Source organism: Neurospora crassa, linkage group III (genome assembly GCF_000182925.2).
Source record: "Neurospora crassa OR74A linkage group III, whole genome shotgun sequence".
NCBI lineage: Eukaryota > Fungi > Ascomycota > Sordariomycetes > Sordariales > Sordariaceae > Neurospora > Neurospora crassa.
In genome coordinates, this window is record NC_026503.1 from 1,006,741 (window position 1) to 1,031,330 (window position 24,590).

The 24,590-nt window shown below is 51.4% G+C and overlaps 4 protein-coding genes across 5 annotated transcripts; 2 read left to right on the forward strand and 2 right to left on the reverse strand.

The window, feature by feature from the left end:
• Positions 1-346: 346 nt before the first annotated feature.
• Positions 347-8,346, forward strand: NCU07832 (pre-mRNA processing splicing factor 8). Its single transcript, XM_957860.2, has 2 exons — positions 347-5,514; positions 5,592-8,346. The coding sequence occupies exons 1-2, from the start codon at positions 828-830 to the stop codon at positions 8,027-8,029; spliced, it is 7,125 nt and encodes a 2,374-aa protein (XP_962953.1). The 5' UTR covers positions 347-827; the 3' UTR covers positions 8,030-8,346.
• Positions 8,347-9,647: 1,301 nt separating this feature from the next.
• NCU07833 (hypothetical protein) lies at positions 9,648-10,261 on the reverse strand (the record flags this gene model as incomplete). Its single annotated transcript, XM_957861.2, has 2 exons — positions 9,991-10,261; positions 9,648-9,883 (listed from the first exon to the last, which is right to left on the reverse strand). Exons 1-2 carry the CDS (start codon positions 10,058-10,060, stop codon positions 9,648-9,650), a joined length of 306 nt encoding a protein of 101 aa, XP_962954.1. The 5' UTR covers positions 10,061-10,261.
• A 3,151-nt stretch (positions 10,262-13,412) lies between these two features.
• Positions 13,413-14,680, forward strand: NCU07834 (MYB DNA-binding domain-containing protein; the record flags this gene model as incomplete). Its single annotated transcript, XM_957862.3, has 3 exons — positions 13,413-13,439; positions 13,580-14,458; positions 14,546-14,680. 3 exons carry the CDS (start codon positions 13,413-13,415, stop codon positions 14,678-14,680), a joined length of 1,041 nt encoding a protein of 346 aa, XP_962955.3.
• Positions 14,681-22,780: 8,100 nt separating this feature from the next.
• On the reverse strand, positions 22,781-24,556 carry pan-3 (pantotheic acid-3). 2 transcript variants are annotated; one of them, XM_011395642.1, is made up of 2 exons: positions 24,500-24,556; positions 22,781-24,278 (listed from the first exon to the last, which is right to left on the reverse strand). In XM_011395642.1, the coding sequence occupies exon 2, from the start codon at positions 24,271-24,273 to the stop codon at positions 22,945-22,947; it is 1,329 nt and encodes a 442-aa protein (XP_011393944.1). In that variant the 5' UTR covers positions 24,274-24,278; positions 24,500-24,556; the 3' UTR covers positions 22,781-22,944. The 2 variants fall into 2 exon arrangements, with proteins under 2 accessions (XP_011393944.1, XP_011393943.1); XM_011395641.1 differs by having other exon boundaries at positions 22,781-24,556.
• Between the last annotated feature and the right edge of the window lie 34 nt (positions 24,557-24,590).

Here is a 24,590-nt window from a genome sequence, read left to right on the forward strand (position 1 = left end):
ACACCTGTCGTCTGGGTACTTGGGCGCAAACAGCCAGCCAGCTGATGCCCCACCTTCAATGTATCAGCTACCTGAACTGATAATGTATCACTATACTCGGTTACATGCATCTGAGACGTGCTGTGAGCTTGTCAAGCCAGATCTACCACGTAACGGGGATTGCGTATCGAAAGTTACAGTACGTAACAGGAGACGTTTCGCCACGAAGTCGAGAAGTGACAGCCCAGCCTGCCCAGTCGCTGCAGGCAACCAACCCCAGGCCCTCTTTCACTAACTGGAGTGGCGGGGACGCTACCGGGCTGCAGCTGCCAACAAGCACCTGCACAGCGAAGAATCCCGCTGCCAGGTTTCCCGTTTTGCGCGCCAGGACCTGGACCGCCCGCCCTGACCTCTGAACTTTATCGACCGCCCACGCAGCTGTCGCGAGGCTGTTCAAGTTTTTCGTAACGAGGCCAACCTGCCAACGTCAACGCCAGCATCCTGGCGCCACCAAACCACACTTTCACGAATACAACATCCACCTCTCCATTCTCAGCTTGATCGACCATCGCCGCGATTTGGTGCGAGGTCGACCTACGCCCATTTCCATCTAAAACCAATGGGAATCTAATATTTGCCAGTCCTTTTTTCTCTTCCTCAGCGAGACAGGCCTTGGAACGACGCACGCGGACTGCAAACCGCCATCGCGCGGACAGGCGACTTCACGGTATCCAGCCTTCTATCCATCTCGTCGCCAACGCCGACTGGTACACGCTTCTGACGAAGACGATTACAACGAAACAACCACATAAACGTCAACAAAGCTTCATCAAGCAGAAATCGAAAAAATGTCCTATCCGCCACCACCACCTCCTCCCCCCGGCTGGGGCGCTCCTCCGCCGCCATCAGCACCTCCGCCGCCGCCGCCTCCGTCCTCTCTCCCACCTCCTCCTGCCCTCCCAGCACCGCCGCCGCCTGGGTTCTTTCCACCAACCGACCCTCATGTTGCCAAGTTCGCCCAGAAGAAGAAGGAATGGCTTCGCATGCAGAGAAATCGCTTCGGCGAGAAGAGGAAGGGCGGATTTGTTGAGACGGAAAAGGCCGACATGCCACCAGAGCACTTGCGGAAGATCGTCAAGGATATTGGGGATGTTTCGCAGAAAAAGTACACCAGTGACAAGCGCAGCTATCTTGGGGCGCTCAAGTTCATGCCCCATGCTGTGCTGAAGCTGCTCGAGAACATGCCCATGCCTTGGGAGGCTGCCAGAGAGGTCAAGGTTCTCTATCACGTCAACGGCTGTCTGACCCTTGTGAATGAGATCCCGAGAGTCATTGAGCCCGTCTTCTTTGCACAGTGGGCCAGTATGTGGACGGTAATGCGCAAGGAAAAGAGCGACCGCCGGCTATTCAAGCGCATGCGATTTCCACCTTTCGACGACGAAGAACCGCCCCTGTCCTGGTCCGAGAACATCGAGGACGTCGAGCCACTTGAACCCATTCAGATGGAGTTGGATGAGGACGAAGAAGCAGCAATCTATGAGTGGTTCTATGACCACAAGCCGCTTCTCGACACGCCCCACGTCAACGGGCCCAGTTACAAGAAGTGGAATCTCACCCTGCCGCAAATGGCGAGTTTATACCGTCTAAGCCGACCGTTGGTGTCTGAGGTTGTCGACAAGAACTACTACTACCTCTTTGAGCTCAAGAGTTTCCTCACAGCAAAGGCCCTGAATGCGGCTTTACCAGGCGGGCCTCGCTTCGAGCCACTTTACAAGGACATTGACCCCAATGATGAGGATTTTGGCGAGTTCAATGCTATGGATCGCATCATCTTCAGGAACCCTATCCGAACAGAGTGCCGTGTAGCTTACCCCCATCTTTATAATGCACTTCCGAGAAGCGTCCAGTTGTCAGTCCACTCATACCCGCAAGTTGTCTATACGCGCACAGAAGACTACAACCTTCCCGCTTTTTACTTTGACACGAGCATCAACCCGATTTCTTCGCGGGCTGTTGCCCCCAAGAACCTTACAGTCAGCCATGAAGATGAGATCTTTGGACCTGGCAATATCGAGGAGCCGGAAGAAGATGCGTTTGAGCTGCCCGCTGGTGTCGAGTCTTTCATGGCCGAGGAATCGCTGTATACGGATGAGACGGCATCGGCCATCGAGCTTTGGTGGGCGCCGTTCCCCTTCGACCGCCGCTCTGGACGTACGGTTCGTGCCCAGGATGTACCTCTCGTAAAGCATTGGTACTTGGAGCACTGCCCGCCGAAGCAGCCCGTTAAGGTGCGCGTCTCGTACCAGAAGCTTCTCAAGAACTACGTCCTCAATGAGCTGCACAAGAAGCATCCAAAATCTCTTCAGAAGCAAAACTTGCTGCGGACTTTGAAACAAACAAAGTTCTTCCAGCAGACAACGATCGATTGGGTTGAAGCCGGCTTGCAAGTCTGCCGACAGGGCTTTAACATGCTCAACCTGCTTATCCACCGCAAGAACCTCACATATCTCCATTTGGACTACAACTTCAACCTGAAGCCCGTCAAGACGCTGACAACCAAGGAGCGAAAGAAGTCTAGATTCGGAAATGCCTTCCATCTTATGCGTGAAATTCTGCGCTTGACCAAGCTCATTGTCGATGCCCAGGTACAGTACCGTCTTGGCAACATTGACGCCTTCCAGCTTGCCGATGGTATTCTGTATGCCTTCAACCATGTCGGACAGTTGACCGGTATGTATCGTTACAAGTACAAGTTGATGCACCAGATCCGTTCCTGCAAGGATCTCAAGCATCTCATCTACTATCGCTTCAACGCCGGCCCGGTTGGCAAGGGTCCAGGCTGCGGTTTCTGGGCGCCGGCATGGCGTGTGTGGCTCTTCTTCATGCGCGGTATCATTCCCCTTCTTGAAAGATGGCTTGGCAACCTCCTTTCCCGTCAGTTCGAAGGTCGCCACAGCAAGGGAGTTGCCAAGACCGTTACCAAGCAGCGTGTTGAATCTCACTTCGATCTCGAGCTTCGTGCTTCCGTCATGGCTGATCTGCTGGACATGATGCCGGAAGGTATCAAGCAGAGCAAGGTCAACACGGTTCTTCAACATCTTTCTGAGGCCTGGAGATGCTGGAAGAGTAACATTCCTTGGAAGGTTCCTGGACTTCCCGCAGCTATTGAGAACATCATTCTGCGTTACGTCAAGTCCAAGGCCGATTGGTGGATTTCGGTTGCTCATTACAACCGGGAGCGTATTCGTCGGGGTGCCACCGTCGATAAGACCGTTGCTAAGAAGAACGTTGGCCGCCTAACGCGTCTGTGGCTCAAGGCCGAGCAAGAACGCCAGCACAACCACATGAAGGATGGTCCCTACGTCTCTTCTGAGGAGGCTGTTGCCATTTACACTACTACGGTGCACTGGCTTGAATCGAGAAAATTCTCTCCCATCCCCTTCCCCAGTGTGTCTTACAAGCATGACACCAAGATCCTTATCTTGGCGCTGGAGCGCCTACGTGAGGCTTACTCGACCAAGGGAAGATTGAACCAGAGTCAGCGTGAGGAGTTGGCCTTGATTGAGCAGGCATATGACAGTCCAGGCACTACCCTCGAGCGTATCAAACGCTTCCTACTCACTCAAAGAGCTTTCAAGGAAGTCGGCATCGATATGAACGACAACTACAGCACCATCAACCCGGTCTATGATATTGAACCGATCGAGAAGATTAGCGATGCTTATCTCGACCAGTACTTGTGGTATCAAGCTGACCAGCGCCATCTGTTCCCCGCTTGGATTAAGCCTTCCGATTCGGAGGTGCCACCTTTGCTTGTGTACAAGTGGGCTCAAGGCATTAACAACCTCGACAGGGTTTGGGAGACCGCGAATGGCGAGTGCAATGTCATGATCGAGACGCAGCTCTCCAAGGTCTACGAGAAGATTGAGCTGACCTTGCTCAACTCGCTTCTTCGGTTGATAATGGACCACAACCTTGCGGACTACATCACGGCCAAGAATAACGTTACCCTAACTTACAAGGACATGAACCATGTCAACAGCTATGGTATGATTCGTGGCCTGCAGTTCTCAGCCTTCGTTTTCCAGTACTATGGTCTCATTCTCGATTTGCTGTTGCTTGGCCCGCAGCGTGCCAGCGAGATTGCCGGTCCTCCCCACGCACCCAATGACTTCCTTCAGTTCAAGGACCGGGAGACTGAAACAAGACACCCGATTAGGTTGTACACCAGGTACATCGACAAGATCTGGGTGTTCTTGAGGTTCACCGCGGATGAATCTCGCGACCTGATCCAGCGATTCTTGACAGAGCAGCCTGATCCCAACTTCGAGAACGTGATTGGTTACAAGAGCAAGAAGTGCTGGCCCAGAGATTCGCGTATGCGTCTCATGAGGCACGACGTCAACCTCGGCAGAGCTGTGTTCTGGGATCTCAAGAACCGCCTCCCAAGATCCGTGACGACGATTGAATGGGAAGACACCTTCGCCAGCGTGTACAGCAGGGATAACCCGAACCTCCTGTTCTCCATGTGCGGCTTCGAAGTGCGCATCTTGCCCAAGATCCGCAACCAGAACGATGAGTTCCCTGTGAAAGACAGTGTCTGGTCACTAGTGGACAACACGACCAAGGAACGCACCGCTCACGCTTTCCTACAAGTTACCGAAGAGGACATTCAGAAATTCAATAACAGGATCCGTCAGATTCTCATGTCGTCTGGCTCGACCACATTCACCAAGATTGCTAACAAGTGGAACACGGCGCTGATTGCCCTCTTTACTTACTACCGCGAGGCTGCTGTTTCGACCGTGAACCTGCTTGACACGATTGTCAAGTGTGAAACCAAAATCCAGACTCGTGTCAAAATTGGTCTCAACTCCAAGATGCCTTCCCGTTTCCCTCCTGCCGTTTTCTACACTCCCAAGGAGCTTGGTGGCTTGGGTATGATTTCCGGATCACACATCCTTATCCCTACTAGCGACAAGCGCTGGTCTAAACAGACAGATCTCGGAGTTACTCATTACCGTGCGGGCATGTCGCACGATGAGGAAACGCTGATCCCCAACATCTTCCGCTACATCATCCCGTGGGAAGCTGAGTTTATCGACTCCCAGCGTGTGTGGACGGAATACTCGCAGAAGCGTCTCGAGGCCAACCAGCAGAACCGCAGATTGACCCTAGAGGATCTGGAGGACAGCTGGGATCGCGGTCTGCCCCGTATAAACACTCTTTTTCAAAAGGACCGTAGCACGTTAAGCTTCGACAAGGGTTTCCGTGCCCGTTCCGAGTTCAAGATCTATCAGTTGATGAAGAGCAATCCCTTCTGGTGGACAAGCCAGAGGCATGACGGTAAACTTTGGAACCTTAACGCATACCGTACCGATGTCATCCAGGCGCTTGGTGGTGTCGAAACCATCTTGGAGCATACCTTGTTCAAGGCAACTGGTTTCCCGTCTTGGGAAGGTCTCTTCTGGGAGAAGGCCAGTGGTTTCGAGGAGTCGATGAAGTTCAAGAAGTTGACAAATGCCCAGAGGAGCGGTAAGTTCAACATACCATTTCTCTAGCATGAATTCATCATCATATGCACGCACAAATACTGACTTTGAAATACGCAGGTCTCAACCAGATTCCTAATCGTCGTTTCACGCTTTGGTGGTCGCCTACCATCAACAGAGCCAATGTCTACGTCGGTTTCCAAGTGCAGTTGGATCTAACTGGTATCTTCTTGCACGGCAAGATTCCTACTCTCAAGATCTCCCTGATCCAGATCTTCCGAGCTCATCTGTGGCAGAAGATCCACGAGTCAGTGGTCATGGATCTTTGCCAGGTCTTCGATCAGGAGCTTGAGGCTCTAAGCATCGAATCGGTTCAAAAGGAAACCATTCATCCCAGAAAATCTTACAAGATGAACAGCTCCTGCGCGGATATCCAGCTCTTTGCCAGCCACAAATGGAACGTTACTCGCCCATCGCTCCTTTTCGATACCAAGGATGTCATCGAGTCTACTACGACGAACAAGTTTTGGATTGATGTTCAGCTTCGCTATGGTGACTACGACTCTCACGATATTGAGAGATACGTCAGGGCCAAGTATCTGGACTACACCACCGACAGCATGAGTCTTTACCCATCTCCTACCGGTCTCATGATTGGCATCGATCTGGCTTACAACTTGTACTCTGCCTACGGTCAATACTTCCCAGGCTTGAAGCTCTTGATCCAGCAGGCTATGGGCAAGATCATGAAGGCAAACCCTGCGCTCTACGTTCTTCGTGAGCGTATCCGCAAGGGTCTGCAGCTCTACGCCTCCGAGAGCAACCAGGAGTTCCTGAATTCGCAGAACTACTCGGAGCTGTTCAGCAACCAGACTCAGCTCTTTATCGATGATACTAACGTCTACCGTGTTACCATCCACAAGACCTTCGAAGGTAACTTGACGACCAAGCCGATCAACGGTGCCATCTTCATCTTCAACCCGCGTACCGGTCAGTTGTTCTTGAAGATTATCCACACCAGCGTTTGGGCGGGTCAGAAGCGTTTGGGACAGTTGGCCAAGTGGAAGACTGCCGAAGAAGTCGCAGCCCTTATCAGATCGCTACCCGTCGAAGAGCAGCCAAAGCAACTGATCGTCACCAGAAAGGGTCTGTTGGATCCTTTGGAAGTCAATTTGCTTGATTTCCCCAACATCTCCATCCGCGCGTCCGAGTTGCAGCTTCCCTTCCAGGCCGCCATGAAGGTCGAAAAACTGGGTGACATGATCTTGCGTGCCACCGAGCCGCAGATGGTCTTGTTCAATCTCTACGACGAGTGGCTGAAGAGCATCTCTTCCTACACTGCCTTCTCCCGTCTCATTCTCATCCTGCGTGCCCTGCACGTTAACCAGGATAAGACGAAGCTCATCTTGCGCCCCGACAAGACCGTCATCACGCAGGATCATCACATCTGGCCCTCGCTCTCCGATGAAGACTGGATCAAGGTTGAAACGCAGCTCCGCGATCTTATCCTCAACGACTACGGCAAGAAGAACAATGTCAATGTGTCCAGTTTAACTAGCAGTGAAGTCCGTGATATCATTCTTGGTATGGAGATCTCAGCCCCCTCGCTGCAGAGGCAGCAGGCGGCGGAGATTGAGAAGCAGCAGCAAGAGCAGCAGCAGCTCACCGCCGTCACTACCAAGACGCAGAACGTGCACGGCGAGGAGATCATTGTGACGACCACTTCGCAGTTCGAACAGCAGACGTTCGCCTCCAAGACCGAGTGGCGCACCAGAGCCATCGCCACCTCGAACCTACGCACCAGGGCTAACAACATGTACGTGTCGCCCGTGGATAGTGACCTGGACGACGTGACCTATGTCATGCCCAAGAACATCCTCAAGCGCTTCATCGCCATTGCCGATCTCCGTGTCCAAGTCGCCGGTTACCTCTACGGTGCCTCGCCCGCCGACAACGACCAGGTCAAGGAGATCAAGTGCATCGTCATGGTGCCTCAGATCGGTGGTCTGCGCAACGTTCAGTTGCCTCACCAGCTTCCCCAGCACGAGTACCTCAAGGACATGGAGCCACTCGGCATCATTCACACACAGTCGGGCAACGAGCTGCCGTACATGTCCGCCATGGACGTTACGGAGCACGCACGCCTGCTTGATGCCCACCCGAATTGGGACAAGCAAAACACACTCACCGTCGCCGTCTCCTTTACGCCCGGTAGCGTGTCGCTGTCGGCCTGGGCGCTCACGCCTCAGGGCTTCAAGTGGGGCGTGGAGAACAAGGACATAGCCAGCGACCAGCCGCAGGGGTTCACAACCAGCATGGGCGAAAAGCGCCAGCTCCTCCTCAGCGAGAAGTTCCGGGGCTTTTTCCTGGTGCCGGATGGCGGCAAGTGGAACTACAGCTTCATGGGCAGCGCGTTTGGAGGCCTGGAGAAAAAGCCGGTGCATGTCAAGCTGGATACGCCGCTGCCCTTTTACAGCGACCAGCACAGACCTATTCACTTCTCGAGCTTCAACGAGTTAGAGGATATCTGGGTTGATAGGCAGGATAACTTTGCCTAAAAGAGGCAGTACGGTGTGTGTATATGTGTGTGTGAGAGAGAAGGCAAGCAGAAGAATGTGCTGGTTAAAGTTTATGACTAAAGGGCAGAGTGTATAACGAGAGTGTACCATTTATCTATCATCCATGTTTTCGCACGGCGTTTTGCATTTGAGGCTAGGCCGTCTCACCAATATATGTATTGGACACAAAAACGTGTTTTACAGTCTACGACATGGATAAAGGCAGGATGTTGTCTGGTTTGGACTCGGCAATAGTGGTTAGTTTTTATAAAAAATGAGCATGTATTTCCTGGTACGCACCGTGTGTTGACATGTGGAATCTGTGGATATGTAGAGGTAGCAGTGTGACAACAGCTTCGACACGTGTGTGGGAGGTTACCCAAACCTTTTGGGACCCCCCATGTATCTGGACACGACGGGAACCCCCGGGAACGGTCAATGCAAGATGGCATCCCGTTCAGGTTTTCCCGAGCATCGGGAAGCGGAATAACCGTGCTGGAGATTCTTCCTGAGTACGTCATGTTGTTCCCCCACCAGACATGCTGGAGGCTAAACCATGTTACGCTATTCAAAGTGATGACGGTGTTGGCGAGAGATTACGCTTCATGCATCTATGCTTTAGGCGATGTGGCTTGGGTTTATTGTAAAGCTAAGCGCGGACATATCTCCGAGGCTGGCGCGATGGTGTGTATTCGGATGGAGGGGTACCTAGGTAGGAGGAAGTGTCGGGTCAAGCAAGGGACATCACCTGGTAACATGGAACTGGCAGATTAGCTATGAATAGTAAAGACAACATACCCTGTCTGCTTTCCAGATGTGGGATGTGGGAAGGGGATGGCATGGGAGGGTATCGCCGGGAAGGAAGGTCATACTGGGAAGCGGATAAGCCGGGGGAGCTGGTCAAAAACCCTGAGGTAGCTCTGCTTCGGGATGAGATGGGATGGGATGGATCACGGATGGGGGTGCTGGCCTTGGACACACCTGGCCCAACTCGGAAAGTCCACAGTCCCAAATCACGGGGGCCGATCAGAATGGGCCGACGCAGAGTCCCGACTTCCATGCATCGGTTTTTGCATTGAAAGAACGACAGACTAGCAACGGCTGCCAAGACTAGGCCTGACTATGTCTAGAAACGTCGTCCGTGATCCGAAATTGTCACGGCACATTCCAGCCTCATTCCAGCGGTCCCACAGGAGGCTGCGGAACTCCTCTACTGTCTTGTCATCGGTCCTCAAGATTAAGCTTGCGATCGGTCCGGATGCCGGAGAAGAATCGGGTAACTTCCGCGCGGGAGGACCGGATAGTCCCGGATATCTCTCCGTGGCACAGTTAGCCGAACGTTGCTCGCTTCCCCACGATGTGGAAATACGTTATAACGGATGACAACCTAATCTAACCTTGGCCCACTTTGGTAGAGGTACCTCTAAGCCGCGGTTCTTGGCTCGACTGAGCAAAGGAAGTGGAGGCTGCGAAAAGGATTGTGAACTGACTGACCACTTTAGTTTTGAAGACCCGGACATGGCCATTGCACAATGTCGGTCGTTCTCTACACTACCTACGGTACCTACCTAGAGGTACCTACCTACCTACCTACCTACCTACCTACCTACCTACCTACCTACAACCTCTTGGGCCTATACGCTTTAGCAAGTTCATGTTCACGCAGGTACGAGATGTCAATGCAGAATGACATGATGTCTGCAACCCACCCCAAGCTACCCTTCCTTCCATTGGGCATCCAGCTTAGCAGCCTCAGCTTGTCAAGTTTTATCTGGTGACTTTCGCTTGCCATGTTTGGAAGCATGATGGAAGCGCGAAAGAAGGCGTGGTATTGTATCGGTCCCGGATTAGCAGCTGTATCAATACCGTTGTGTCGATCGTTTGAAACACGGTGGTGGTGGTGGTGTTGTTGTTGTCGTTGTTGCTGTTGTCATTTTGATGTGATCAATATAGCAACATACGGTCATACCCTGGTGATGGGTTGAGAGTTGGATGGTTAAGTCCCAGGTGAAGACGACGCCGCGGTGACATTGTGCAGAGTCAGAGCGCTTTGGAGAGCTGGAGTCGCACTGGGAGGGGCATCATGACTGAAAATTCACCCTGTTGAGACAATGACGCAGTTTCAAGGGGAAGGAGCTGTTCGGCTGCGACTGCGGCTACGACTTTCATCCACATCGTTTGTGTGGAAGGGGGGGGTTAGTTTCAGGTAGTTTGGTTGGTTTGCGCCTTTGGGAAGGAAAGAACTATGGTAGGCAGCTGAGATCAAAAGCAGCATCGACGACGATCTTGGGAGCCCCTCGACACTTTCCCTAGTATTTTTAACGACACTAGGTGTCCAGTCACAGGGCACAACTGGTCAGAATCGAACGATGTGAAAAATCTTCAGTTCGTTGAGTCCCTCTTCAGTTCCACACCAAGTACCACAACACAGCTCACTGGACCGAAGCATTGCGTGTTGTGTTGTGTTGTGTTGTTTTGTTCATTTTTCCTTGTTCACAACTGCTTGATAATATCTCCATAACCCCAGCTGAAGGTTTGTCACTAACAGCAACATAGTCTCTACCCACCCATTCGAAACCTCTGGGCGTCAAGCTTTGTTAGCGACAGTCGCCAAGCTGGGAATAGTTAGGTCAGGTTGTATCGAAATGCCCTAGACCCTTGTGGCTCTCACCGCCGTCACCAATCTAGTTCTACCCTTCACCTTGCTTCACCGCATCATCACTACCACTACTACCACCAATTGCACGCTACCACCGTGAAGTTGCTCGCCTGTAACAACCACAGTCAAGTGCCCAACAGTCTTTGGACACCGGAATATCAACGTCAGCGGCATCAGCCCATTGAGGGATCATCAATGTCCACGGCGATATCCTCTGACTGCCACTACACTCACTAGAACACACTAGGTAGTAGAGCTTACCCCGGTCTGCGCTAGAAGCAGCTTTGTCTCCTTCTAGAAAACTTCCGAAATCACGCCCATCCTGCCTTTGCGCGGAGCATAATGCAGCCTTTAATTGCAAGGTTTGAATGAAACACTTTTCCTTCATGCGCACATCTTGGCCACACTCCTTCGGTCTACATTCTACACCGTCCACTCCTTCACGGCATCTCCCCACGGCATCTGCCCCTCACTCCAACACCATCACGACCGTCGTGCCGAGTATCGCTCTTTTCCGGCCTGCATACTGCTTGCTGCCTTGCCCTGTTCATTGCAGCTCTTCTCACTTCGGCCTTACTATGCTTAACAGGAAGCTGACAATTGTAATGGGCTATTTTGCGACAGCTTCCAGCCTCGATTCGTCAGCCACATTGACACCCAACAAGCGCAATTTTGGAGTTGCCGAACGTCAACCTCTTCACCTGACCATATGGAAGACAATCATCGCCATGGCATAATCCAAGTGGTAGCCACGAAATTTCACCGTATCCGAACGGCATCTCCTCGCAAGGCCTAGCCCGAGACATCACGTCAAGTTGTGCGTCTGGCGCGTCTGGAACCCATCCATATGACCGTCATGATGGCATGCGGTGACCAGGCTCAGCAAGGTCACCGAGTGGACAGAACCTAGACCCGGTCTGCCAAACTATCTTCGTCTCCCAAATACGCTCGCTTCAATGCCTGCCTTTGGCGGGCTAGTGCCTCTTTCCGGGTTGAAGGTGTGCCTTTTCTCCCCCATGATGCGGCTACATTTCTGGCGGCAGCTTCGTCAAACCTTTCCCACTTTCACAGACGCCATATATCGACGGGCCGAACAGGCACAGACCGTACCTACCTTGGACTACTTGATACCCTGTCAAAACCATCCTGTTCAGTTCGAGAGCCCTGCCAGACCGCCTGCGGCAGCTCTCTGGTCTCGTTGGGATTGGGGTCACATCAGACATCTCAGATGATATGGTTCAGATTTCACGCGGGCAGGGTCACTGCATGGTATCCTCACTCTATAACCTCTCTTTCGCCCCTGCTCGGCAATCCAGCATTCCTACCTTCATCACGGGTGGATGCTACCCCTTCTCCAAGGCGGCTTAAGCCCCGGGACCCTATCGTATGTCAGGGCATCGATCTGTTTCCGGGCACCTGTTATAGCTCCCCCCGTCTTAATATCTTTCCCTTTTCAGAGACCATGGAATTTCCCACTCCTCAATGCCCTCTCCGCTTGCCACCTACGACACTCCACCACACCCAGAACTGGACACCCCCCCCAGCAGCAGCCAAGGTATGCTGTCGCTATCATGTTCCTGCTTTAGTACTTCCGAGTGACTTCTTCTGGCTCTCCTGGAAAGGCCGGGTACCTTGCTTGACCGCACACTGTTCACTGCGGGGACTTACATCCACCTTCCTGGCTGTGTACGGAGATGGACTCGGCCAGATTGCCACCCCTCCCGGCAAGCTCCCCTCCCGCTCGCCATCTTCTGCCTGTCTCCCTCTGCCTTGCAATTGTAAGACTCTCGTTACCGGCTTTCCTTGTGAGTCGGGTGCCGCTGCTGTCCTTGGTTGTCTGTAGAGAAGAACAATGCTACGAGCACCTCCTAATTCGCTTCTTGCCATGCTGCGGCCCAGCCGCATGGCAGGGCTTGTTTCATCCCATACATTGTCGAGCTTGATGTTTTGACTCTGTCTTTGCGTTTTCGCAGCTTCGTTTTCTTTAGATCGTCAAGTTCACTGAATATCTGAATCGAGTTAGAGCGCCCGGAATTTCTTGGACCTCGATAATTAGTTCTGCGGCAACCCTGTCCAGCAATCTGAGCTACGAGCTGTCATGCCCGCTCGGTGCATCACTACCTGAAGCCGGGGTTCTGTTCTATATCCGGAAGACAGTCCATGGCATAAGATCCTCAAATTATGCCACCGTCATCGGTCGTCGAACCCGACTTGAACTCCACATTTCAAGCTACAAATACGGCTCGTACTTATCATTGCTTGTATGCTTATTCCTTGGATTAGTAGGCGGGTCAAATCCATATATCCATTCCGTCCCCGTCCCTCCAAAGCAGCTATCACTTGCTTCTCTGCTCAGTATCAAACACCACAAGATATATCACGGTCGTTACCCGCTGCTTCCTTTCCTCTGCTCTAATTCTACTTTGGCTTTATCGTTAAGTTCACCAACGAAGAAGAAACCGTTCGTTTTGGAAGCTAGGCTGAACTGGAGTGTCGACAAACTATACACCAAGTACCAGTATCCACAGAAAACGGTCATACCAGCCAGGTTCAGCACGCAATGAGCTTACGAAGGAGGAATCGTTAAGAGTGCCGTCATCGTCCAGCCAGCCTATCCGAGAATCAACCTACCGTCTCGTACCTCTGAAGATCATATACCCCCACATCACCATCGGTCGCCTTTCTACCGCCACCGACTCGTTTGCGAAAACTTCGCTTGGGTATATGTGCTCTGGGTTCATACCGACACCTGTCTCTTCTCAACTGAGCTCAAATACCCCTCAAAAAATCAACTCGCAGCATCTGAGGCCCTCCTCAGATCAGATTATACGCCACTCTCGTTTCCAAAGTAGCCCTGCGGGGCTCAATCTTTCCAAATTCTCGCAATTCAGAGCCCGGCGACCAGCCAGAGCGGTCCGCTCTGGCGGACCTCATGCATAGCGGTCACGCTGGCGGGCAATTACCGAGTAGGTCCGGACTACCATGTCGACTATTCGTCACAGGAGCCGCATACGGCCGAGCAGAGCCAGGCTCCGCACTCCTATGAAGCGCACCACCACCGACCGTCTCTCCAACATGCCGGCCTGCCAAGCTTGCACGAGCCGCCCACTCACCAACCCCATCATGGCCTGTCCCAACATTATGCCCAAGCCCATCATCCTCTTCCGATCCTCACAGATCCGGGCCACATGGGCGGACATCCTGGCGCACGACACATGGGCCATTCCGGACCACCTCACTTTGGCGGACCGGGTCCTTCGCCACACACTGTAGTTGCGCCGCTTTACCCGCCTTTGACGCATAACCACGGACATGGCGGTGGGTTAAAACGACAACGGCCTGAAGATCTCGATCTCACGATGCCTGGAATATCGGACCTTGAGCAAAATGACCTGGACTCCATGCAACATACGTCGTTGGGAGCAGCGTACGCACAAGCAGCAGCGGCTCCGCCTCAGCATCACCATCACCGCCTACCAGACACCGGCCCCCCAAACAAGCTTTTAAGACGGGAAGGGGAAGGTAGCGGCGGTGGTGGAGCTCCCAGTGTCGTTGGACAAGCAGGAATGCCACCTCCAGCCCCGAGACCAAGAGGCCCCAAGCTCAAGTTTACGCCAGAGGACGACCAGCTGCTGATCGACCTGAAGGAAAACAAGAGCTTAACCTGGAAGCAGATTGCCGACTTTTTCCCTGGGCGATCTTCAGGAACTCTTCAGGTGCGATACTGTACAAAGTTGAAGGCGAAAACAACACAATGGACGGATGAAACGGTAAGTCTGATCAGCCGTATTTCTTTCTATCAGATAAATGACTTAGCTATCCACATAACTTGCTTTCTGACTAATTCTTACATGCAGGACCAAAAGCTCAAGACGGCGCTGCAAGACTACGAAAACGAGAAGTGGAGGATTATTGCCAACAAAGTTGGGACAGGATTCACCCCAGTAGCATGTCGTGAGAGAGCGGCGGAGTTGATGGGAGAGGACTTATAGCAATCAATGTCCCCACCAGGAGTTTCGGCTTCTGTGTCTGGGGACACCGTCTATTCCTCACAACTCCAGTGAGCAGCACACCGCAGTGCACGAGATCTACCACGTCAATACCCCATGCGCAACGTCAAAGACTCGGCCAATGTCCGATGGCAATCGATTTGACGGGGTAAAAATTGAGTCAAACGCGGTCGACTCGAATCAAACGAATACACCAACCGCGCGAAGCTTTCCGTTCGTGGAGAGCGAACGACCAGGTTAGGAGCCGATTTCGTGGCTACCAAAATTCAGAGACACTCAGGGATAGGAAGGTGCACAGGAGTTATCTGTCGTCCTTACCCCCTCTCCCTATTTGTTTGCCCTTATTACTCCATTTCTTCTCTCTCTACCTTCTTTTAATCTTTAGTTTCTTGTTGGCTTAATTCATCAGTTGTATCATCATTTGGTGAGATATCATTCTTTGAGAAGGCGGCATTATACACCTAGATACCCCATACACAACAAGTATTATATCTGACATTCACGTTTAGTAACCTTTTCTTTCCTTATTTCCTATTGCGGTGTGCTGGGTCTTGCGCTGGTGTTTTTTTTTTTTCTTTTTTTTTTTCAGGTTTTCCATAGGAGGCGGCTTGATGAGATTGGAAAAGGATGACCATTATACAACGATACTCAGCCACTTCGCTACCATACAGGCTTTCACGACCGAAATGGATGATGACGATATACACAAGATTCAGATCGGTCTCCGACGTGCGGTCATGGTGGAACAGGGCTTGGTGGATGGTTTATACGTCTGTTGATTCGAGAAAAGCCCACAACTCTGGCATTGATTTGGAGCCCAAGAGGAATTGGTGATCGATTCAGGCAAAAATGTCAAAGAGGCAATGGGATAGTCCCTTCGACGCCAGAGCGGAGGCAGGATTTGGAAGACAAGACTCGAAGAACAGCAATATGAACACCTGGGCGGGTCAATAGTTGCTTGGGCGGAACATGTCAGGAACAGCACCGGCAAACACTAGTCCGCTTGTCCCTTGGAGTTGGTTGGGTACTTCACTTCACGCTGGAAACTTGGTTGGGTTGCGGAAGGCTTTCTTTTTTCCTTCGAGAGGGCGTGCATACCAACCACCATTACAAGCACACATCGTCGAACTTCAACCTATCTTTCCTTTGTCTATCACATTCCGCGATACCCAGCACAGTGCAGCACTCAGTACAATATGGTTTCATATTTTCCCTATGTCGTTGGTTTTCAGAACACTTGCTGCTTCCCCTCACATAATTTGTATGTAAACCTTAGGTTTTTTCTTGGTCTCGGACCGTTGTGTTTAATGTTTAACTGGGCTGGTCTTTTCGATTTGTCCTCCACTTAAGCGAGCTCAATGTACTCTACGGTGTGGTTGGAATGGGGAACTACCTGAGGCATGCTGCGTCTCACCGCAGATACTCCAAGTGTAACACAATGATGCATCATACAGCGGGCTGTTTGAGAATGAAGGTGAAAATGAGGAAGACGCCAAGTGGACGCTATTCTCACGGTGCGTAACTGACCGTCCGCTGGGAAGATGGGATCCCAATCAACAATTGACATTGTGCGGTTGATTTCTTGGCTGCCAAACCTGTCACTTTGCCACCTTCCTATTCGGCGACGAGGCGTCTTGAAAGGCGTTGGATAAATGACTACATAGTAGACCGCTATCTTGAACCACAAGATTGTGTTCATCTTAGCCGGTTCCAATGTCAGCCTGTCAGGTCTCTGGGCAGTGATGTCCCCTACCCAGCAAAACAGGAACGCGACTGTGAAAAAATGGTCTGATATTTATTTCATTCTTGGAACTAAACACAGGCACCGTTACATCGCCCGTCGACGGGTGGCCCTAGTGTAGGTACGCTCGAGGTACGCTACCGTTTGAATGGCTGTCATGTGCCGTTGACGCCATTGTTGGGAGTCTAGGAGCACGGAGATTGACGATGCCCTCCCTGTCCCCAGAAGTTAAGCACCGTGCCCCATGTCCGATGTTCCAGCATCGACCGTTGACGATGATCGGTCATATCAATAACGGTCATACATGGTAGTTACAGTGGGCACCATGAATAAACGCACAACTTGGAATTTTCCCGCCAAAATGGCTAAAAAGGTCGCCTTCGTCACTCCTCAATTTGACCACAGCACCATATTTAAAAACAAAAGTAGGTATTTTCTCAGGTTTATATTCTGTAAACCCTTGTATGTCCATGAGGGTTTCGTGCAATCTTGGTGGTCTATGGTGGCGAAAGAGTGGTATCATCCAAGGGTATCTAGCTTGGCATGTCAGTTACAGCGGGCTTATAGAGACTCGTCATGGTTAGGAAACTGGCTTCTCCTTTCAATATTAACCTTGTTAGGTGCCTTGTGAGTTGCGCACTAGGTACTCAAGCAAAATGCCAGTCAAATTCCTTATTTTGGTGTATCAGTAAAATGTTTGATACACCAAGACTATTGATTGAACCTCGATCGTATTATTGTTCAACGACCTAATAAGTTCGTACGAGTTCTACGAGGAAATGACCAGTGTTGCGTTTGTTTGTGTTACCCACTATAAGGTACAACGTTAGCATCGATCCAGGACCTTGAAAGGGTCCGGCAGTCTGTCCGTTAGTCAGTCCCCTCCCCTCGGCTCGATTGGTTGTGATTTCGCTCGGTTGTTCGGTTCGGTTCGGTAGGGTCGTCTAAAACGGTCGCAGATCCGCGTGCTGAAAGTGGTTTAAACCAACGTGCTGGGTTCCCGTTGCGTCAAGGCTAGAAGGATGTGGATTGATAGTAATCCTTTCTCAGTGAATACGAAACCTGCGATTGCTTGATCTTTGCATAATTCCAAACATTCTCTTACAAGTTGTGTTTCTCTACTATATTTCGTTCCATATCATCTCGTTCGGTTCTCTCCAGCCGCCAGACGAAACTGCCTACACCAGCAACTAGAGTGGACAGGGGATCTTTTGTTAGTTTGCCGCGAAGCGAACAACATCTGTTTAGCGCCATGGTCAGTTTTGTAATTCGCCTCCACTAAATCGGGCCAAACAATGTTTATCCTGCGGTTTTTGAAGGAAGCCTGCGCTATGTATTCAGCCTCCTCAACCGCTCACCGATTGGCACGCTGGGGACGAGAGCCAAAAATAAAGTTTTCCTGATACACTCTCACCGAGTGTTTAACATACGAGTGGAGATCATGTTCTGCGTTCGATATCAGACCAGAGGAGCGACTCACTGCCAAGACATTACCGCTTTCCCATACAGTTGCCATGTCGATGAAAGTCATGAAACCTTTGATCTAGCGGACATTTCGGTACTTGTCTGTCAATCAAATCGCTCAATTCCCTCTTTGATTCTCTAGTCCCCTCCTCCTCGTAGACTTGACTATGCTTCCTGAGATCAAATACCCTACCTTGCATGATCACTCACTCCGGACCACTGTACTTCAGGCACAACATTGGGATTTTTATTGACACGTTGCCTTCTCTGGTATGCTCCGGCCCATCCTGCTCGCCGGAGCTTGAAACAGCCCTTTGTGAGTTATTGCTTTTTCCCTCCTCACGTCTGTCTTCCTCCACTGCGCATTGTATCACTCGATGAAAAAGGAACGAATCTGCCTACCGTGGGGGTCGTTGAGGCGTTCGGAATCACGGCGAGCGAGGTTTCGGATCGAGACAAACGACCCGTCACAGCACGCTACAAGAGGCTGCACTAAACTAGCGCTGTAAGTTTGCGGTGTAAGCGGGGGCTCTGGGGACTAGTGTAATGAACGGCGATCGCCAAGTCGGCCCTTCGCTTTCCCCTGGCATTGCGCTTAGACGATCCAGACGAGTCTCTTGAGCCGAGCTGCAATGCATACCGAATGAGGCGATTTCTCAACGGTTCTTCGGAAATTAACGTTAGCGTCATCTTGGAAAACAAAGTCCCTGCGCAGTATGGTAATAAGGTTACTACTGCTCCACTATTGATGTCGGTCCTTCACAGTTCATCCCTCTTATCACTCTGTTCGTATCCAGCAACCTTGTTCTGTCCATGATCCAGGACAGATGATCCGGTGTACCAGGAATAGCACCGTGCAAGAACATCAAAGGGAACATCATCGGTACTTCAATTTATACGTAGAGGTACATTACTGATCAATCAGTCAATGAGATTCGAACATCTAACCCGCCCCATCAGGTACATGTAGGAACTAAAGACCACCCACCTGTGGGAGTCAATGTTGGACAGAGAGGCAGGGGTGGAGACATGGAAAGGCCAACCAACAATACCTAGGTCTTGACGATGACGAAACTTCCGAGTACCGACTTGTATGTGCCAAGTGCAAAGAGTAATCTGATATGTTTTCGACTTCCCGTCTTTCATGCCTTACACAGACTAAGTTGCTGTTTCTCAAACCAACGGCGTTTTCTGAAACACGTCCAGTATCCAATAGCTTGGTTCCTTTCCTACTCTCGTTACCTAGGCAGGGTTGTCGCTGGGATTGAAGCCCTTCGTCTCCAGTCTGGTCTTTACATTGACGCAGGGAAGTCGTGCTCTTTTCTTCCATGATGACGTATCGTCTACCATCCATAGCCGATACTGCGAGACTACTAGTGTAAAGTTGATGAACTGGACAGTGAGGCTTCGCTCCCCTGTCGCATTTTTTTAGGCCAGTCTTCCTGCTATGGTAGCTCTCATCCAACAGACATCTCTTAACAGGTACTTACTCAATACTCTCCAGAGTCGTCACTGAGCGACTAAAGTGAACATAGGTAGGTAACTAGGTAGTTTGACCCTCGATGTGAATGAACAAGGGCCAGGATCTTGCGGGGAGATGGACGGTGAAACGGTACACCGTATCATGCCCTGCCTTACTGCCCTGCCGTGTAGTACTCGTTGATCTCACGTCACGCTACCTACCTACATAACGGAACCTATCTGCGTGCCTGCCTGCCCGTCTCGCCCATTTCGTCGCTCGTTAGCCGTTGTAGGAAGTGAAGCGAGCGAGAAAGCGAGGATTCTGCCCTTCTTTCGGCTTGTGCGCCCCGCAACGGGTAGTGATGTCGTGCTGTGATGTTGTAAAGAAGCAGTGTAGCGTAGGATGCCCTCTCGGTAATCACATCTCGTTGTGTCACGCAACACTAAACATGATGCTACATGTAGTCTTGACCGTGAGGCGGAAACAGAAATGAGCACAAGCCTATCCCTTTTTTTTTCCCCCAAGTAACATTCTGTGGGCGTCTTGCCAGCCTTGGGTGAGTGATGACATCTGGAGACAGGGCAGGGCAGGGCAGGGCAGGAATCATGCCTCTAGCTTTTGTGGTTACATCTGAAACAAAGAAGTTTGGCGCCTGTATGAAGTTTCTCGCCGAGTAAGCCCTACTTCGTGTCACGTCGATCCAGCGGTTCCTGGCAGAAAGCGTGCTTACCTGATTTGTTTGACACGACTTTCTTTGCGAGATTAGTAGATGGTGATAAGTAGATGAGGCGTGAAAGAGGAATCTCTACGAGCCTGACATATACGGAAGCCACTTTCATTATGGATAACCTTTGCTTACCTTACCTGTACCTATCCCAACTAATAAGCTGAGTTCCCTGCAGTCCACATGGGATTAACACCCTCCGCTACAAGATGTATGGCTTGAATAACACCAAAGTAGAGAGTGGATCAAAAGACTGTCTGGAAAGAGATGTTTCTTGCGAAAGGTGTTTGCGAGATCGACCATCCAGCCCGAAATGACTCGACTGTTACTCTGCCCTCCGCAGCCGAATGCCACCCAGATGGACAGATTCTCCGAACGAGGCTAGTACCCACGTATACTGCGGTCGAGGATCTCCAAATGTCTCGTCTCTATCCACAAATACAGTCTCGGTCTGTCCCTCTCTTGTCTCGAAGAAGAAGGCGGTCCCCAAAAAGGCAATGATGCCAGCCCGGAGCTTTTCCCGCTAGGTCTTGATTGCATGTCCGGGAAAGACCGGCACTTACAAGAAGCGAGGCAGTCCGAGGGGACCTCACACGGACGATGGACGAAATCGGAAATGAAATGTCCGAATCAAGACAATTTATTGGCTCTTGCCTCTTCAATGCATTCTTCCCTACTTTGATCCTATGCTTCGCTCCGTCGTGCACACCTTCTTCCTTTTCTTGGTGGTGATGATTGTTCAGACCATCGATCGTTTGCTGTTGTCACAGTTTGGCAGCAGGGACGTCACTTTTCACTACCAGCTCAGCTCCTTTCTCGCCTTCACCTCCTCTCACCAAGGGTGGTAAACAGAAAATGAATCAAACAGAAAACAAGATCCACAGTAGTAGGGCACTACTATTTTCCTCAGCAACGGCTACGGGGGATGTGTCGACAATTGAGATCCCAGCTTTGCTCGATGCGAAATCGTGACGTGCAATTGGATCGAACGCCGGACCGTGGAGCGGGGTACGGCACACCGAAGAGACCCTCAATGAGATCAGTTGAGTCATGTGGCCTCGAGGAGATCCTGCAAATTTGGCTTGGATTCAGGTTGGTAGGGCAAGCACGGCGGCACAGGTGCTTCAGATTGTGTCTGATGGTGTTTGCCCTCCGGGAAGGAAGGCACGGGGTGGACTGTACGATAGTGCGGTTCTTGACAGATACAGGTCACTATCGGTGAAGAGACGAAGCCACCGACGCGGGGATGAACACTAGGAGAATGACCTGCATGACTCACATGGCAGGTTTGTTGTTACCTTCGGCCGCCTCTCGAGAAAGCACGCTAGAGACGCACGACACATTGCAGAACCCTAGGCCACTAGCCTGAGGACAATCAAGCGAAAAGAAACGATGACGAGATGATGCGACTACCTGCCTATGAGCTTCTTGCCCCAACACAGCCTCGAATGACGACTACCTCTGGCCTTCGGCCACGATGGGGTGGAGAAGAACAAAATCGAACAACGGAAGGTCCGGACGAGGGAGACATAATGGAAAGAGAGCAGGGAAAGCACATCATATCGAACGAAAGAAATCAGCGAAGGGGGGAAGAGAGAGGCGACGAGCCAGGCTGGAGTCATGGTGGAGGGAACGGGAAGAATAATCGGGAATGCGATGGCTGTGTGATGATGGATGATGATTCCGCACTTGCTACTCGCTAACTCGCTGTCCAGTTCTGCAATAATGGTATGTTTTATACTGCGCAAAACCCGGCTTATATCAACCATTCTAATATGGTATATCGGCCCTGCTTTAAGGCTCCGCCGTCCACCCACCCTCCAGTCCGAGACGCACGTACAGACGACAGGGACACACGGAGACACGCTCCAGGAAAGGATAGGATGAGCTGGGAAAAAGTATTCGATTCGATGGAAGAGAAAAAAGGAGGATACCTTCGCACCGCCCGAGGGTCACAGGCTTGGCTCCAATTCGGAAAGTTGGCATGAAAAGCATGCGTGACAGGGCAAACCAGGTCTGTGGGATGCTTGGGAAGTGGTGGTCCCGCTTCCTCCCCGCTTTCCGCAACTTCTCACCACGCAGTACAATCCAGCTCTAGTTTGTGTGTGAACCCTAGTACAAGAAAACCAAAGCTTTCCTGGACAAAGGAAAGTGTTCGGCTTTCGAAAAGGTGAACGCTGTACGATTTATATCTTCAATCCTGAAGGCCTTGAAGGAGATGGAGACAAGTATAAAAGGACAGCCATCAGAGGCTTTGTGGCGTCCCAAAACCCTTGCCGTTATCCCATGTCGCTTCGAACGGAAGACAGTACCTCTCTTGAAAGGCCAATGAGAGCTCCAAAACTTCCCTGTTCAATCATGCTTGAAGAACCAAGCTAACAAACAATCCAGTAAGGAATTGTATGCCCGCTCGCTGGGACTCATGTATGTGAAGGAGGGTGTGAGAGTAGAGTAGGGGGGGCGTGGTGGTGACAAGTATGAGACGGTGGAAGAAGTGACGCAGAGCTCCTGGAGCAGTGTCAGATACGGAAAAGCAGTGATTCAGGAATGGAGGGGCAGTGGGTAGGCAGGACCGAGCGGGACTTCCTCCGTAGAAGCACCCTATTGCTGGACAAGGCGACTGGCACCGCTTGGTGAACCAAGCACCTCAGCTTGGTGAATGGTGTTTCGGTTCCTGAGAACGCTGGCATCTGTCAGTGCCTCAAGTCGGCGCACCGTCCCTGTGGCTACCGAGAGCCTTCCAATGGGCGATTGTGGTTTGTACTCGACAACAAAGGCCAGATGTCGTTGCTTGGCACTTCATCGACATCATGGTACATTCGGCACAGGACGACCTTCTCCTTGATATAAGGCATCTACTTCTTGCCAAAGTAAGCCTCCAGGAGGCTTGTTTCCCCGATAACACCGCCTTCCACAAGCTCGCAGAGTTTTTTATGGTTGGGCGCTTCCAAGCCAAGATATTCCGCCATCTGTACCAACCAGCCGTTGAACTCTCGAACTTCGGTTTGTTTCCCAGCCATAACATCCTGACACATGGAGCTCCTGTTGTTTTTCACCTTTTCTCCAACTCGTTGCAGCATTGCGTTAAGCCGCACAGCCGAGAAACGCTCTACGAGAGCTTCCTTGCTCAAGTCGGCATCCGGGGCCGAGTCAGCACCAGAGAGAATATCTTTGCTACTCGGGTGTTGAGCCAAAGCCTGGAGTATTTGACTAGCCTCATCTACCAAAATGTCCATGAGCTTCTTCAGCTCAGGTGCTGGCTGGTCAAAAAGATGACCGTTCATGCAACGGATGACAGCTGTCAAGGGGTTGATAAGTGAGTTGATGATGAGCTTTTCCAGTTGAAGAACCCAGAGTGCATTCCGTGGCACTTTACGAGCCTCCAGCTCGGGCGCCCTCCCAATTTGTTCCATAAGGTAGTCTGCTGCGTGTGCCGTGTTTGGGTTGGGCAACACCAAGCCCATGGCGATATCAGCGGGAGCGGCATGAACACTCTTGAAGGTACCCAGAGAAAACACGCCGTGGGTCGTCACACAGACCAGCCAGTTCGGGTGTTGTCTAGGCGGGAAGCGATGCTCACTATATATGGCGCCGAAAGGCGGCCACAACTTGTTCATGCCATTCTGAACAAACCCGACAGTTGAGTTCCCATCGAGATAGCGCCGCAGTCTGTCTACCTGAGGCAGAGCGTCTGGAGCCTTGGTGGCGACCAAAAGGTTAGCGATCTTGTGCCCGTCACAGACCTCCCTCACAGGCCCATGTGCTGGTGCTTCCTCTGTCCACCACTCTACGTCGAAAGATAATATTTTTTCGGTAACGCCGTGTCGTGTCAGCTCAATACCCGGCTCGGAAACCCAGTGCTCTAACAAACTTTTCCGGTGAAGGACGAGTGTCACCGGGACTTCTTCACCCAGTTTTCCCAGGGAGTTGGCATAGAGCCTACCGAGATTACCAATGCCAAGAATAAAGATGCGCCTTTGAAGGTCCTTTGGCGTTGCCGACTGGAATTGTCCATTGTTTCGGCTATTTGGTAGGTTTTGGGGAGTCCAGGCATAGAGCTTGGGCGCAGCTGAAATACTTTGAGTGATGTTGTGAAGCCATGGTGGTAGTGTCACACCGTTTTTAGGGACTGATTGTGCGAGTAGGCGTGTTGTCGTCGACATGTTTGTGACGAATCGAGCCATACCAGCTAAAAGCACCTGATTAGAGCCAGGAAGATGGGTCTTTTAGGGATTCTCGTGGTGGTAGAGAAGAAATGGAACCAAAGTTGTGAGCCGAAGGAAGAGATGATGAAAAGGATTCAGCTAAACTCATGTGATAGCATAAGGGAACCGGAAAAGAGAAATCGAAGCGGAGGAGATGCTCGCGATAAATGACAAAGTATATGCTACGCCTTTGTAACCTACATACCGTGAGCCTGAGTGGAAACAGAGCAAGCACTACGAGCCCCTGAGTCCGCGATATGTGTTGTTGACTTGGTCGAACATCGATGCAATGCGCG